Raw genomic sequence first — 17,266 nt, forward strand, 5'->3', positions numbered from 1 at the left:
AGGTTTAAATAAGACAGGTTCCACCTGCATACTCCCTAAGGAGATTCTAATCATTGACACTTATTCTGGAACACCAAATTCAAATTTCATGGATTTGAAGTGGTAGCAAATGTAGGGATTGTACAATCTTATCTTTTTTTTTTTTTCATTAGATCATGAAAATGTATATACTGTGTAAATTGTGTGTTTTATTTGCTCAATTGCATCACCTTTATTTATCTTCACTATTTAAATCAAGATCTAATGTCTTCCTGTTTAAATATGTTGAAAAGGTCAGCAATTTTCATGGAGTTTAGCTAAAGTATAGTTCACTGTAATGGAGGTGTAGGTGGAACAGAACACATGTTGAGATCAAGTGTGATTTTTAGGGCCCCTTGTCAAGGGGTTCTTTATTTGGAGAGGGGCTGGAAAAAGCAGGGAGTCGGATAAGGGGAAGGCCACAGGGCAATAATGCAAATACAATGAGGGACAGGCAGAAATATAACAGGGTGGCAGGAGGTCACATCAAGGAATAAGTCCAGGGGCACAAGACAGCAATCTGGTATAGCAGGGACTTAGTCCAAGGTCATAGAGAAACAATCCAGACACAGTGAGTAGCAGGCCACAATCTGGTACAGCAGCGGCTGTCTACTGCTGTGGGAGATGAGACTTGTTGTTTCCCTATTCACAGAACTTGCTGAAGGATTGATGCGGTTGTGCACGCGGAGCCTCACACAATCGCCACAAATTGTATATGTGACAGCAAATGCAGGGGAGAAAAACTCCCACCCTGTGCTGTATGGGGGACCTCTAGGGGTGAGGGGGGCTGCTGCATACCAACATGTTACACCCTAAATACAGGTGTAACATGTTTTTAAAGCTGTACCTATCTTTTAATTGTTTATGACTGTAGGCCATTTCCTACAGAGATGGGAGAAATGAAGTTATGATGTGGTTTGACCGAACCTGCTTTGCGATTACCACAGGGCTGTATTCAGCCTCAGAGCAGTGCTCAGCTAATTACTGTGGTGACCATATCTTGGCATACATTCATGGAACAGTTTAAATATTGAGAAGAAACAGAGAAACATCTCAGCCACCACACACCATACAAGCCCAGAGTGTAGTAAGTGATGGCAGCCTCAGCCTAGCTCCATCCAGGCCATGCCCCCAACATGTTTCGTCCCACCCAAGCAGCTTATTTCCATGACTAAGACCCGTGGGTGGGGCAAAATATGTCCTGGATGGAGCTAGGCTGAGGCTGCCATCACTTGCCACATGCTGGGCTTGTGCTGTGGCTGAGATTTTTCTGTTTGTTCTGTGGATTTTATGCGGTCAGGGCAGACTCCTAGACTGACCTGCACCCTCAGTGGAACACACCAAATGTGGACATATGGAGTGGAGACCCTTAAGTCGGGTTAGGTTCACAAGTAAAATCTTGGTTTAATCTCCTTGGATCACAAGAGATTCGCTTTACAGCAAACCGCTTGTGGACAACGATGAGATCCAAGTGTCAATTTTATCATTGCTTGTATAAATCCAAATATTTTAATAGAATAGGATCACTAGAGCGCAAGTGTATGTGACTGTTTGCTCAACAGTATTCAAATAGGTCAGCAGGCATTACAATGGATGAAACCGATAACAGGTGCTGAGTCTTATCACAGCTAGTTTTCCAAACACAGCATCAGTTCACAAACTGATAGTTCAGGGAGAACATCTTCAGATCACCCCTTAGTCTCTATTATCTTTGGGCGCTCTTCCTGTGAGATCTTTGCACACAAGTACCCACCACTTTCAGGGGGTGATTACGCTACAGAGAATTCAGTAGCTGTTATTTATAGTCTAATAGTAAAATTGTAATGTTCTTTTAACTTGTTGTGCACTATTTACACACAGTCAGTTTCCTATTGGCATTTTTGGAAAAGATGCAATGCTTGGTATTTATGTATTATTTTGCCACTTGACATGGTATTGATCTTTAAATCAATAAGGTAGAGTGAGGTGAGCTAACATGGAAAGCATTTGAGTAACCTGTGTAGTCTGGCTTGTTTTATTGATATTCGTTGTGTGGATACAGGAGTTAAATAATTCATTCGAAGCAAATTCTCTCATTAAGCATCTCCTTGCAAATGATGTCCCCTGGTGCTTGGGTTGGTTGCAAATGAAAATTGTTACATTATCCTTTCTTAACTTAAAAGCTGATTACAGAGTTTTAATCCGAAACCTAATTCCTTTGTGGTATTTTAAGTAGGCAAATTTAATTGTGAAGAGACATGATATTATCGTTACAGGCACGGATTGAAGATTTAAATGAGCTACAACTAAAGCTTAAAGAGGCCCTAAAAACTAGCAAGGCTAGAGAGAATAACCTCACAGAAGACCTTGAAAACCTAAACCAAGAGTTGCGAACAAAGCAGAAAACCCTTAATAAGCTACAGAAGGAAAAAGATGAAGTAGATAAGGAAAATGAGGAATTGAAAAAAAGGGTGAAACGTTTGATGAGCAGCGTACAGGTACATATCATACTGTTCCTTTACATTGTCTGCTGGTTCAGCAGTATCATGGCAAAAATAATTGGTGACAATACATAGAGTACATCTGTATTATGAGAGAAAACTGAGCAGTGTATGTAAAGATAGCCATATATTGTTAGCTTCCTCTCATTTATCCCATGGGTAGGGGCACTGCAAAGGGAATCTCCACTGGTGGCTATTGAATTCACCTGCTACTGCCTGAATACCTACACAGAGACTGCCTCTCATAGGATGCACTCATTGTTCAGGCACATATTTTCCACTCTGCATAGTCGATCTTTAAATTTACTTTTGTCAAGTCAGGTGAAGCCAACATAGCCACCAACGGCTCAAATTTCAGCCTATTCGCCAGCTGGTGATGCTCGGTTCATTGTTTCATTGCTTGCAAAGAATGCCCAGCATGCTGAAAAGTTTGTGTGTTCAATTAAAGTGGAACTTCACTGTATCTGAGCACCACAAACCAAAAGCACAATTTATTTCATTTTTACTATCCAAAAGCAAACTCGCCCATCCATCCATGCCTCAATGCTTTATTTTGTGGAAAAATCACTTTGAAAAATACCCCCCTAACATTTCTGGCTGGGGTAAGGGCAGATGATTCCTGTAGCATTTACTTTCTGGAATAAATCTGGCCTTAGCTTAGGCATACAGGCAGAAGGGTGTACTTAGCTGAAAAAAAGCCCTCCTTCACTCCTGAGGGCTTCTGGGGTGTATGACATAATTTGCCTAGGCATGGAAACTAGGAAGTAACTAAAGAAATGTAAAAATAATGCTGTTTAAAAAAAGTAAATAAAATATACTTTCCTATCTATTTATCTATCTTTGCTTGCAGCATAAAGATTAAAATGAGTCAATGTTGACTGAGAGAGTAACGTTCCTCTTTAAGAAACATTTGTTTTTTATAAGGATAATTGTAGATAAAAGGAATATTTGCCTAAGTCAAGGCAGCAAATTGTTAACTTGTGTATATATAGTAATAGTAATATGAATAGTCGGGCTTCTGAATAGTGTACTTTAATCCTTTCGCTGCTAGGCCATGTGCTCCATTTTGTACAGTCAGGTGGCCAGACCAATTTTTCCTTTTGCTTTTTTATTTTTCACTTCTAGCTTTCAGAATTTGTGAACGACCCCCCCCCCCTTTCAACAATATATTTTCTGAAAGCACATGATCGGTAGAATAAAAAGAAAGTACTACTGATTGTTTAGCCCGTGCATTATTTGCACAAATGTTTATCAAACCAATATATTTACAAAAAATACACTAAAACCATTATTAGCAGATAAAAACACAGCATTTTTTTTTAAAAAAATTCCTACTAAATATAAAAGCTTAGCCTGTATTTAGTTAATAACAAATATTTGTAACTTTTAAATTGCGCCTTTTTGCAAAATGGTGAAAATTGAACAGGCGCAAAAGTGTAAATATCCAAATTTGTCTAAAAAAACTGAAATCTGAAGGTGTTAATTTTTCCTTTTCAGCTTTCAGAATTTGTGAACAACCCCCAAAACCTTATATTTTCTTAAAGCATATGACTTCTAGACAAAAAAAGGTGCTACTAATTTTTTTTTTCTTTTTTAGACCCAGTGGTATTTAACCACTTTCAGACCGGACCAATTTGCTGGTCAAAGATCAAACCACTTTTTGCGATTCGGCACTGCATCGCTTTAACTGACAATTGCGTGGTCGTGCGACGTGGCTCCCAAACAAAATTGACGTCCTTTTTTCCCACAAATAGAGCTTTCTTTTGGTGGTAATTGATCACCCCTGCGGTTTTTATTTTTTGCGCTATAAACAAAAATAGAGCGACAATTTTGAAAAAAAACGCATTATTTTTTACTTTTTGTTATAATAAATATCCCCCAAAAATATATAAAAAAACATTTTTTTCCCTCAGTTTAGACCGATACGTATTCTTCTACATATTTTTGGTAAAAAAATCGCAATAAGTGATTATTGATTGGTTTGCGCAAAAGTTATAGCGTTTACAAAATAGGGATAGTTTTATAGCATTTTTATTAATAATTTTTTATTATTTTTTTTTTTACTAGTAATGGCGGCGATCAGCAATTTTTATTGTGACTGCGACATTGTGGGGGACCCATCGGACATTTTTGACACATTTTTGGGACCATTGTCATTTATACAGTAATCACTGCTATATAAATGCAGTGATTCCTGTGTAAATGACACTGGCAGTGAAGGGGTTAACCAGTGGGTGGCAGTGTAGGGGTTAAGTGTTCCTAGGGGTGTGTTACTAACTGTGGGGGGGGTTAGGCTTTCATTTAGTGAACACTGATCTCTGCTCCAATCACATGGAGCAGAGATCAGCGTCACTAGTTGCTAGGCAGAATGGAGAAATGCTGTTTACTCGGCATTTCCTCCATTCGGCCGCTCCGTGAGACGATCGCGGGGATGCCCGCGGCGATTGAGTCCGCGGGTCCCGCGACCGGACTCACGGGGGTCCCGACCAGCGCGGGAGCGTGCCGCCGGCGGCGCGCTCCCGATGGCAGGGCGGCATTGAATATTGGACGTACCTGTACGCCAATATGCCTGCCCGTGCCATTCTGTCGACGTACATCGTCGTGCGCTGGTCGGGAAGTGGTTAAGCAAATGTTTATCAAACCAATATATTCACAAAAAATACACTAAAACCATTATTAGCAGATAAAAACACAGCTCATTTTACAAAATTCCTGCTAAATCCATACTAAATATAAAAGTTTAACCTGTATGGTGTTAATTAATAACAAATATTTGTAAATTTTAAATTGTGCCTTTTTGAAAAATTGTGAAAATTGAACGTACCCAAAAATTTCTCTAAAAATCTGGAGGTTTTCATTATTCACTTACAGCTTTCAGAATTTGAAAAAGACCCCTCAAACTAGACATTTTCTGAAAGCACATAACTTGCAGAATAAAAAGAAGTGCTATTTTTTTTTGGGCCCCGCAATAATTGCCCAAATGTTCATCAAATTGCTATTTTCACAAACAATACACTAAAATCATTAATATTGCACATAAACACAACGTAACTTACAAAATTTCTGGTAAATTAGTACTAAAGTATCGTTCACATGTCGCATACTAAAGTATACGCCCATGGAGGGGCATAGGTGTTGCATCCTTGTACGGGCAGTCCCATTTATGTCCATTGGGATGCAGTGGCTGCACAGGCATAGCTGCTGTTCCCAATCTGACATCCGTGTGGGTACATGACTCCGAACGCAGACAGTGTGAGCTCAGGGACATGCATGCGGACCTACTTGGATGGACATGTGTCCATTTACACCCACCTGCATCCGCTCCAGTCTGCTAAAAACAGACGGATGGGGATTCCATCTAGCAGATCAGATCAGATAGTATCTGATGGAAATAGACAATCGGTCCATTTCCATCCGACTGTCCCATAGAGAATAGCGAGCTGTGTCCCTGTCAGCTCTGCATCAGCGGAGCGGACACGGACCTGTCATCCACCTGCACAGCAGGGATCAGCAGACAGATCCCCCTCAGAGCAGGTGGATCTGCTTGACAGAGTCCGCTCCATTTGAAAGGGGTTTTGCCAGGAGTGGTCGGTCCATTAGGGGCACTAGGGAACCCCCCACCTGCAGGGCGTGGGATTTTCAAACCACATGATTAGAGCCTGAGCTCCAATGGGCTTGAAAAAGCTTGGGCTCAGGGCACAGAGCTTTGCGTCCTGAACCCACCCACTTGTGGCAATAGCAAATTAATATTTGCTGTAGTCTTCCTGTTTCTCCACCTAGCCAATCAGGATGGATCGGGTTGGCTGGGAGGAGAAGCTGAGGTATCCGTGGAGGGTTGAGTGCGGGGAGGGGGGGACCGCGACCGTGGAAGGGTGAGTGTGGGGGGGGGGGGTCTTACTACTTTTGTGGGGGGGTTTTTCCCCATTTTTTTTCTTTCTTTTTTTTTTTTTGGGGGGGGGGGTCTTTTGGTGAGACATCAGAAGTGTAAACAAACCCCCATATCTCTTTTTTTGAGACAGAGAAAGGGACTGAAGATAGTCCCTTTTTCTCTGTATCACTTTACTTGAATGAATTAAAAAATCTGTATAGAGATTCCATTAATTCAGAAAATGAAAGTCTGATACATTGTAATACTTGTGGTTACACTATATCAGCTGTCAGTGTCAGTGGGCACATAGCAGCGAGTAGTGATCGCTGCATGCGCCCTCTCTTCTACAGGGGTAGCTTAGAAAAACACATGTTTACTAAGCCCCCCAAGCCCCTACTTGACCCCCCCGCACCACCCCCCGCCTCGATATCCAGCCTAATAGATCATGGAGATCAGTGCAGGGAGAAACTGCAGTCAGAGGGAGGGGAAGGAGAGAGAGGACGCTTGGAGCGGCCTTGGATTGAAGGTGCGGGGGCCTTTGGGAGGGTGATCTGACTGGGGGGACACATTTGGACCCCCTCAAGACCCATGCAGCACCTGAAGTAGTAGCGGTAGTGGAAGAGGAGGAATGCTGGCTATTGATGGTGGCTGCAGGGAGCGGGTTTGCAGGGGGGGTCGGATCGAGTGGAGGGGGGGTAATTGGTGCTGGGAGGGGAATTGGGGGGGTTAAGGGGATAGGAGAGAAGAGTGGGGGGGTGCAGTTTTAGATGGAAGGGTGCAGCAGGGGTGGTGAGGCAGGGGGCAGGGAAGTGGCGGTATGGGTGGGGGGGGGGCGGTCACATTAGGGGTTATTAACTGATCAGCGGGTTGTAATCCACTGATCAGAGTTAAAGAATTGACAATTCTGATATAAGCTATAATAATTCTGATAATAATGTGGTCATTGAAGTGACCATAAGCTGTTAGGAGATGGATATGGTCCATATGCCGTACTGACTTGGCCACCTGTGGGCACTTCTGTACGGACTTGGGAGTGAAAGGGTTAAAGGAGTTGTAAACCCTTGGGGTTTTTCACTTTAATGCATTAAGGTGAAAAACCTTCTGTGCTGCAGCTGCCCCCCAGAGCCCCCCTCTTTCTTACCTGAGCCCGATCGATCCAGCGATAGGAATGAGCAGAGCAGCTCCAGCTGTTGTCTCAGGTTCTAATTGGCTAGATTGGCACCCACTGCTGTCAATCAAATCCAGTGACACAAGGGGGGCAAGGCTGAGCCGAGTCCTGCTGTCTGTGTCAATGGGCGCAGCAGCATGACTCGGGAGCATGCCCACACGAGTGTCCCCATGGAATGCAACTCTCCGTTGGGGGCACTTCAGAAGAGGAGGAGCCAAGAGCGCTTCTGCGGGACCCCAGAAAAGGAGAATCTAGGCCACTTTTTTTAATAACAAACTAACCTATACTATCACTTTTTTTTTTTTTTTAAATGTATATTTATTGAAAAAATTTTTTGTAAACAGTACAAAAACGTCATAAATACGGTACAGTAATCAATAACATTGGTTAGACATAGTAGGGGCACCATATTGTAGGTCACAATTAGGTCAAGTGACAGGATACACCATGAAGCTGTATACAATGGTGATAGCATAACTGAAAAAGGAGGATAGAACGGATCAAAACATTGAAAACCAGACGTGTGGGCAAGTACGGGTGTCTTTGGTCTGATACAATATAATGCAGTAAACAAGAGATCAAGTCCCCCTAAGGTTACTTAAGGAAGGGTTGGCACAAGGGGCAACAAAGGATTCTGGGTTGAACATGGAGGTATCCCATGGGTCCCATATCTTAAAAAATTTAGGAAAGGAATCATGAGCTATTGCCGTCAAATGTTCCATCCTGCGCATGTGCGCAATGGACGAGACCACATGTGCTTGCGTAGGAGGTAGGGCAGATAGCCAATGGGCCGGTATAACTCTCTTGGCGGCTAAGAGTATAAAAGCCATCAGTTTTCTAGCATATTTAGGGAGATCTAGGAGCGGAAGGCCTAAAAGGTAATGTGTCAGAGTCAATGGGATATCTCTTTTCAGTATTGATTGGAGAATGGATTGGACCATAGACCAAAAGGATGTGATACGTGGACAGTCCCAAAAGATATGAAAGTGTGTGCCGGTATCCTGTAAGCACCTCCAGCATAAACGAGACAGTGAGGGATCGTACTTATGTAAAACTTCGGGGGTTCTATACCAAAACATTAGTACTTTATAAGCAGTTTCTTTCTGTTCGACACATCTCGAAACTTTGGAGATGGAAGTCCAGATCTCCTGCCATTGAGGGAGAAAAATGGTAGCGGGTAGGATTTTGGCCCACTTCCGCATATAAAGGTGAGAATCCAAAGTGGGAGGTAGTGAGTCATGAAGAATCCTGTAAATAGCGGATATGAGACCCTTCTGGTGTGAGCCCTGAGTGCACAGAATTTCAAAGGCGTTAGGTTTCTCTAGGCTCATGGCAGGAGATATGGAGCAAAAGTAGTGTTTAAATTTAAGGTAAGTGAAAATGGACCGTTGAGGAATGTCGAATTTGTCCTGTAAGTCTGGGAAAGATAAAAGTTTGCGGGACACTGGGTGGACTAAGTGGCGAAGTTGGAAAATGCCTGCTTGAGTCCACGGGGTCATAGCCACTGTGGACAGACTGTTAGGAATGTCCGGGTTGTGGGTAACATTTAGAAGGGGTGGACAGGGGGAGGAGAGAGAGAATTTCTTGTGGCATTTTTTCCAAATATCCAGAGTAAAAAGCATAGGGGCTAGGCAAATACGTCTGAGTTGTGATATAGAAGAGGATAAATCAGACCAAAGCATAGAACAAGGATGAACCGGGTCAGTGATGCTCATTTCTATCTCCGCCCATCGACTCATCGCAGAAAAGGAGGACCAGGAGACCGTCGTAGATAGATGGGTCGCGTAATAATATCGTATGATATCGGGAGCTCCCAGACCCCCGTGTGAGCGCGGTGCGAAGACAACCGTATGGGCAATTCTATGTGCTTTGTCTCCCCATATGAATTTAGTAAAGGCCCTCTGGATATTGCGAAGCTGGGGCATGGGAAGAGCAACAGGCAAAGTTTCGAAAAGATACAAAAATTTAGGGAGTATCGCCATTTTGAGGACATTTATCCTACCTAAAAGGGATAGGGGACATTCCATCCATTTACGGAGTAGACTGTGCGTTTCCGAAATTAAAGAGAGAAAGTTAGCCTGGTATAGTGTGCGATAGGACGCTGTTAAATGAATGCCTAAATACTTGAGTGAGTCTGAGCGCCACTGGTAGGGAAAGGTGTTGCGTAAAGCAGTGAGAAGTGAGGGAGGGATGTGAATGGGGAGCGCTTCGGTTTTAGCTGTATTAACTTTGTATCCCGATATATTACCGAACGTTTCTAGGAGGGCATGGAGGTTGGGGAGTGAGGCGTGAGGTTTAGTTAAAGTGAGCAATATGTCGTCTGCAAACAAGGACAGCTTGTATTCTTTCCGTCTTAAAGAGACTCCCCTAATGTCCGAGTCTTCCCGAATGCGTGCTGCCAGGGGTTCAAGACACAATATAAATAACAAGGGGGAAAGGGGGCAGCCCTGTCTGGTACCATTGCTATGTGTAAACTTTGGGGATTTAAAGGATGCCAATTGAACTTGTGAGGTGGGATGGGAATAGAGGGCTTGAAGGGCCGATATAAAGGAGCCTGAAAAACCATAGCGTGCAAGTGTGGCAAACATGTAGGGCCACCCAAGCCTATCAAAAGCCTTTTGGGCATCCAGGCTGAGAATAAGAGCAGAGCGGGAGGTTTTATCGAGCATGTCAATTAGATCAATGGTACGTCTGGTGTTATCGCCCGCCCGTCTACCTAAAACGAAACCCACTTGATCGTTATGAACAAGGGAGGGGATTATGAGAGAAAGTCTGTTGGCTAGAATTTTGGTAAAGATTTTATAATCCGAGTTCAGTAGGGCAATGGGCCTATAATTATCTGGCAGGGATGGGGGCTTGCCCGGTTTCGGAAGGACTGTAATATGAGCGTGTAAGAATTGCGAATGTGGAGTGACCCCTTTTTGTAAGGAGGAGAAGAGTTTTAATAAGTGGGGGCCGAGGATGGGAAGGAAAGTCTTATAATATTGATATGGTAGACCGTCAGGCCCAGGGGACTTATGTAAGGGCAGTTCCTTCACTACTGCCGCCAACTCTTCTGTCGAGATATCTGCATTAAGGGTGGCTACCTGTGACGGTGATAATTTAGGCAACTTTAAAGGGGAGCAAAAAGAATCAAAAGCCTCTTGAGTGAATAAGTGTTTAGGGTCAGAAGCTAAACAGTTGTACAATTTGTCATAAAACGAGCCAAAAACTTTGGACATCGTCAAAGGACAATGGGTCGGGGAGCCGTCAGCCTGGAGGAGGAGTTCAGGATAAGATTGAAAAGGACGTGGTTTAAGCTTGTTTACTAGTATCCTGTGAGGTTTGTTAGCGAACTCATAAAATTTCTGCTTTGCCCAAATTAGGGCCTTAGAACATTTTTGCATATCTAGCGATTTCAAACGCTCACGGAGGGTTGTGATTGCGCGCAGACGGGTCACCGTAGGGGAAGCCAGAAGCAGATCTTCAGCTTTACGGAGCTGTAAGAGGGTGTCTTGCCTCTGGGCTGCCGAGTCCCGCTTTAAGCGGGCGCCGGCAGAGATACACGCACCTCTAAAAAACGCCTTGTGGGCTTCCCATAGGGTGGACACCTCCGCCACTGAGCCCTCATTCAGTTGAAAAAATTCCGATAAATTTTGGGTCAGTTGAGCCTCGACAATGGAGTTGCGGAGGAGAAAGTCATTGAGTCTCCAATGACAGGTTCTCGGCATGGAGCAGGCAAGAGCTAAGTCAAGTTGAACCGAGGCATGATCTGACCACGTTATGGGGTTCAGCTCCGACGCCACCGCCGATGTCAATAAAGGTGCTGATATAAAAAGGTGGTCTAGTCTGGAGTACATCTTATGTGGGGGGGAGAAAAATGAAAATTGTCTGCTAGTGGGGTGTTTGATTCTCCATATGTCCAACAAATTATGGGTTCTAATCAGTTTACGAAATGTGGTGGACTGACGTTCCACTTTAGATGAGGTAGTGGAAGGAAAGAGCGTCTGTCTGTCTCTCCTAGGAGACATGACCATGTTGAAATCCCCCCCCATGATCATGAAGGGTTGAGCGTATTTACCTAAGCTGTCCAATAAGTCAGAAAGAAATTGGATTTGGCCCGAGTTAGGAGCATACACATTGATCACAGTAAGAGAGCGTGAGAGATAGTCGCAGTCCAGGAGGATATATCTACCATGGGGATCTATAAACGAAGATTTTACCCTTAACGGGCAAGATTTCTTAATCAGGATTGCCACCCCTGCTTTGCCTGAGGGGTCAGAAGCCAGAAAAGAATTCGGAAAGTGTTTAGCAGAAAATTTAAGAGAACCCCCAGGGCGGAAATGAGTCTCCTGGACCAGGACTATGTCTGCAGCTGAATATACTATCACTTTAAGGTTTGGGTTTTCTTTTTTTTTTTTCAGTTTGACTAGAGTGTGGAACAGCTAAGAGCTCTGTGCCATCTGTGTTCCATCTGGTGAGATTCACCTACTCTTTATATCCTTGAGACCATTATCACTGGGACAGAAAACATTGGCAAAGCCAACATTTCACAATTGTCACTGTATCAAGAAAATAGGTGAAATCTTCCCCCTAGGAATACCTGTTTTGTTGGCAGCCATTTAAAACATATCTAAAGCTGAAAACAAAAATGTAATATATTGCAGCTTATCAGGCATTAGATGTAGGGGGCTGCATTCGTTTTCATTTTTCAGGCTAAGATCGTTTTCAGCAAGCACAGAAAATACATGTTGATCTTTCGAGAAATTGCAGTGTCTTTGCCACTTTCAGTGACCTAAAAAGAAAGAACAAACATCTTTATTTTTTTATTGTAAACTACTAGTCTTCAATCCACTACATAATGAGAATGAACAAAGGCAGACATATTTAAAGTCCAACCTGTGTGACGGCCATGGTGCACAATAAATAAATGAGCGTAGACATGAAGGAACAGGAAGTGTGTTATTTTCAAGAATAAATACATGGAAATAGCCTGGAAAAAAACAAATGCAGCCACCACAAGTAAAGACTAGCAAGCAGCAATAGATTATATTTTTTTCATTTGGGTTTAGATATGTTTCAAGAAGGGATTTCCCTTTTGCTTTTAATGAAATACTCCTTTCTTTTACCCATGGTTTGCAAACATTACAAAGGTATGGTAAATTGGTTAAATCACCCGTAAAGCTTTGTAAAAATAAAATCTGTAATAAAAATTATGTTATTCTTTTCTAGCCCCCTGCTGTGACTGTAGGGGCATACAGTAGCTGTTCAAAGTATATATTAAATCACCAAGGAAATTGTTAAATTTAAGTTCAAAAGCATTTCAAAAATATCTCTGAAAGTCCATCTAACTGTACATTTCACGGTTCTGCTTTTGTGACTTGCTTTAATAAATTCAGATTAACAGAGCTGGTGAAGCCTAAAGGACTGTCCACCCATAATCCATTTCTAACATGAAGCGTGAAGGGGACACCTGTGTTGGCAGCATGACTATATGGTCAGCCTTGCTTGGAAACCAGCATAACAAAGATAATCCTGAGGATATTTTACTATATTCTCTTCAGCAGAGGTAGCTGTTTGAAACCCCTACAGTAATCCATGCAAAGCAATCAGAGTTGACTTTTTTATCATTATGGCTACCACCAACATATAATAACTGAAATCTCCATGGCTGGTATGAGTAACCATACATCACTTCTCTTATTAACAGGTTCTGTGAAGTGTAGAATGTTTACTGCAAAAATAGCTATGAAGCAATGCTCATTGAAAAAGGTTATGTTTACATGTTAATCTAAAATTCTCACTGTTCATTATAGAATCCCATTAAAAACGTCCTTCAGCTCTCGTTACTTTATGTAAATGTTAATCTTTTAACTAGATTATAGCTAACATTTTAAATGTCCATATTTTTTCAGAGCAAGTCCGATCTGGACAGTAAACAGAACATGATAGATGAGCTTCAGAAGAAAATTAAAAAGCTTGAACTGGAGTTGGAGAAGAAAAGTGAAGAAGCTGAAAGGAAACCTGCACGAGAAGATAAGGTGTGATTAGAGTGTCTATGTGACTATTATTTAGTGACTGCATCATTACCAATTTATTCCTGCTTAATCCAAAAATAAAGCTGTATGTAATACTTCTCACAGGATATCACTTGGTGCTTTTAAAGGGAAAGTGTATTTTTTCCCATGATGAGTAGTGTTGCCTGTAGACAATTATGGCTTTTGGATAAGGCCAGCCATTCATGGTTTAGAATCTTGGCCGGTTCAGCAGGAACGCTTCGATTCGAACGCTAATGGGCAGGCCGAATGTACCAAGTTGATCAACCAGCTTAAATACAACCAGCCACCTGGATTCACTTGCAATTCTCACAAGCAGCTGCTATATCTGCTGGTGTTAACCATAGTCTTCTCCTGGCGGGGATGACGTCTCCTGCCCCTCTGGGAGAAGACAATTGCTTATTCCCCTGGCAGCACGGTCTGTGTTTATGGGGGAATCGTGCACATTTCTTTCCTGCAACCATGGGAAAATGGGAAGAAAATTTCACTGCATGGCCTGCCTTACTTAGCCTTATTACCGTAACTGAAAATTGCAGTTTTTTCACTTTAGGTAAAGGAATAATCTTCTGTTCTAATTGGGACTAAGGGTGTAGTACCCAACTTTCCCTTGTTTGAATTCTCTCTTTTGAAAGAAAATCTTAGTTTTTTTCATTTTTAGTTGTCCTGCATTTTGGTTAATATGCCCATGTGTTGCATTTTTTTGTTTTATGTCAAGCCAGCATTTTAAAGGTTTCAATAAATTTGCTGTTTAGTACCATCTGTACCACTAGATTAGTTTAAGGTTCATCCTTTGATCCAAATGGAAAATACAATGAATGGCAAGTACTGGATATAATGGATACAAGCTTATATTTCCCACTAATCATGTGGGGTACTGCCATCTGGTGAATTGCTAACATTTTTTTTGTTGGTGGTGGTTTAATTCATATTGCAGTCTAATCTGACTCCTGACGAAACATTACAGCTATTTGGATTATCCTCACATATGTGCATATTAACCTTTTCATTTTCTGAAGTCTGTTGGTTTGGTGAGTTGCCATTTGCTCTTGAGATAAAGTCTTTCCAAGGACTCTCCAAGGACTCTCTCAGTTCATCTGGATCTTTTGTCTCTAGCACTGGTTTATCACTCTGCTTCATGTTTATTTGCTTAACAGCATGTCTGTTAAAGCCTGGGTCCTGAGAAATGAGGGGACTATCTTAGGCTGGCCATAGATGGGTAGAATTTAAAATTAAAATTCTTAGGAAAAAAATATTTTATGAAAGTTCTTTCAATTTTGTAATCATTAGTGGGTCAAATTGGCATTCATTTTCAATGGCAGTGATGGGAAAATTTGAAGGAGAAGGATGGAAAATATTTCTTGAACAAACACACATTTAACAGTGTATGTGGTTTTCATTTTTGATTTGTTCATTCAATCCAAAATCAAATGTTAAAAGCATACAAAATATTTTGATCAACATTCAAATGTTCTGAGAATCTTCACATTTTTCTAACTCTTTTTCCTAAGAAAGTATGTTAAAAATTCTATCTACAGTATCTATTGCCAGCTTAAAACTGTTATTCTCATGCACCTGAAAACTAGGAAATCCACCTCTTGTAAGTTCTGCCAACACACATGTAGGCACAAAAATTGCATTGCAGGACATATTTTGTGGGATGCATGCTAGCTTTTCTGCAATCTGGTCTGGATCAATGATATCCTTGAGTTACCATCAAGGGTCAGAAGTTGGCTCTATCAGTTTTTTTTCAGTGACTGGTTGCATGTCATTTGGCAAAGACCTTTGTACGGGGGTTTCTCACATAGTTCTGCCTATACATCCACCTTTGACTCCCTGGGACCTCAGCCTGGTTCTGTCATTCTTCAGAAATCACCCTTAGAGCCTATCAGGGCTATCCCCTACTCACAGAGTGGCTTTTCTTGTTGCCATCATCTTGGTGAGACTAGTTTACGAGTTGGCAGCCTTGCCCTACAAGGAAACTTTTCTTGTGCTTCATAGAGCTAAAGCTTCCTTTGTCCCTAAGGTGGTGTCGTCCACTTTATCCAGGACATTGTACTTCATTCCATCTGCCCTGTTTGTTGCTGTGTTGTCCACACTTCAGTTGGACTGCTCTGGGATGTCCCAACATCTCAGAATACCTTCTGACTCTGTGTTCCTTAACCGCTTACTGATCACCCGCCGCAGTTATACTGTGACAAAGTGGCTGGATAGTCACCGTAGCTGTACATCAGTCCATACATGTGATATAGCAGGCATGCCACAGGAGCGTGCCCACAAGTCGATCATGGTATACAGAGGCAAAATGGGGATCTGCCTATGTAAATAAAGGCAGATCCCCATTCTGACAGGGGGCATGATGGAGATCTGCTGTTCCCAGTCATCAGGAACAGTGATCTCTGTGGTGTTCCAGGCAGCCCATCCCCCCTACAATTAGAAAACGCCCAGGGAACACAGTTAACCCCTTGATCGCCCCCTAGGGTTAACCCCTTCTCTACCAGTGTAATTTATAGATTGATCAGTGCATTTTTATAGCACTAATAAATGTAATAATATCACTGGTCCCCAAAAAGTGTCTTTTGGGGTCATTTTTGTCTGCTGCAATGTTGCAGTCCCACTAAAAATCACAGATTGCTGCCATTACCAGTAAAAACAATGAAAAAAATAAGTTCCTAAATCTATTCCATAGTTTGTAGACGTGATAGCTTTGGCACAAACCAATCAATATACGCCTATTGCGATTTTTGGTTTAAAAAAAAATGTAGAAGAATATATATCGGCCTATGCATATCTTTTTATATATATATATATATATATATATATATATATATATATATATATATATATATATATATATATATATATATATATATATATATATGTGTGTGTGTGTGTGTATATATATATATATATATATATATATATATATATATATATATATATATATATATTATAATATATATGTATTGTAGCAGAAAGTTTAAAAAATATAAAATTATTATTATTTTTTTTTTTTAATTGGCACTTTTTTTGTTTATAGCGCAATAAAAAAAAAGCCCAGAGGTGATCAAATACCACAAAAAGAAAGCTCTATTTGTGGGGAAAAAAAATACATCAATTTTGTTTGGGTACAGCGTAGCATGATCGTGCAATTGTCCGTTAAAACGACGCAGTGCTGTATTGCAAAAAACTGCCTGGTCAGGAAGTGGGTAAATCCTTCCGAGGCTGAAGTGGCTAATGAACTATTATTAAAACAGGATATTTTACTTACCTTAAAATATTTTTTCCTGGATTTCGTTAAGGGTCACAGATCCCACCCAACGCAGAATCCGGTTTAGTGTGGATGTATACCTGAGTGTCATCAGCATAGAAGTGATAATTGATAATTGAGCCCATTCGATCTAAGCAGTTGGGCTAGTGGAAACTTGTAAATTCTAAAAACTAAGGGACCCAAGATTGACCCCCCCCCCATGAACCCCAAACTTGACTGGACCAACATCAGACTGGAAGCCGCCAAGAGAGACAAAGTGATAGCAGTCAGTAAGATATGACTTAAACCATTTCAGAGCCAATTCTGAGACTCCAAATAGGCTTTCAAGGCAAGGGAGTAAATATTGTGGTCTACAGTATGAAATGCAGAACTAAAATCTCATAGAATAAGAATAGTTAGAAGCTCACAGAAGGTCATTAGTGACTTTCA

The 17,266-nt window shown here is 41.6% G+C and overlaps 1 protein-coding gene across 1 annotated transcript in view; it reads left to right on the forward strand.

The window, feature by feature from the left end:
• The window catches only part of CEP290 (centrosomal protein 290), a 338,046-nt gene that overhangs the window by 220,082 nt on the left and 100,698 nt on the right, over positions 1-17,266 (forward strand). Inside the window, exons 39-40 of the mRNA XM_077471382.1 lie at positions 2,274-2,495; positions 13,429-13,554. Of these exons, the coding sequence (XP_077327508.1) occupies positions 2,274-2,495; positions 13,429-13,554 (348 nt within the window). The remainder of the gene's footprint in view (positions 1-2,273; positions 2,496-13,428; positions 13,555-17,266) is intronic.

The sequence above is a fragment of the Lithobates pipiens genome, unplaced genomic scaffold (genome assembly GCF_037356315.1).
Source record: "Lithobates pipiens isolate NorthernLeopardFrog02 unplaced genomic scaffold, aLitPip1_a1.2 Scaffold_8, whole genome shotgun sequence".
NCBI classification, from domain to species: Eukaryota; Metazoa; Chordata; class Amphibia; order Anura; family Ranidae; genus Lithobates; species Lithobates pipiens.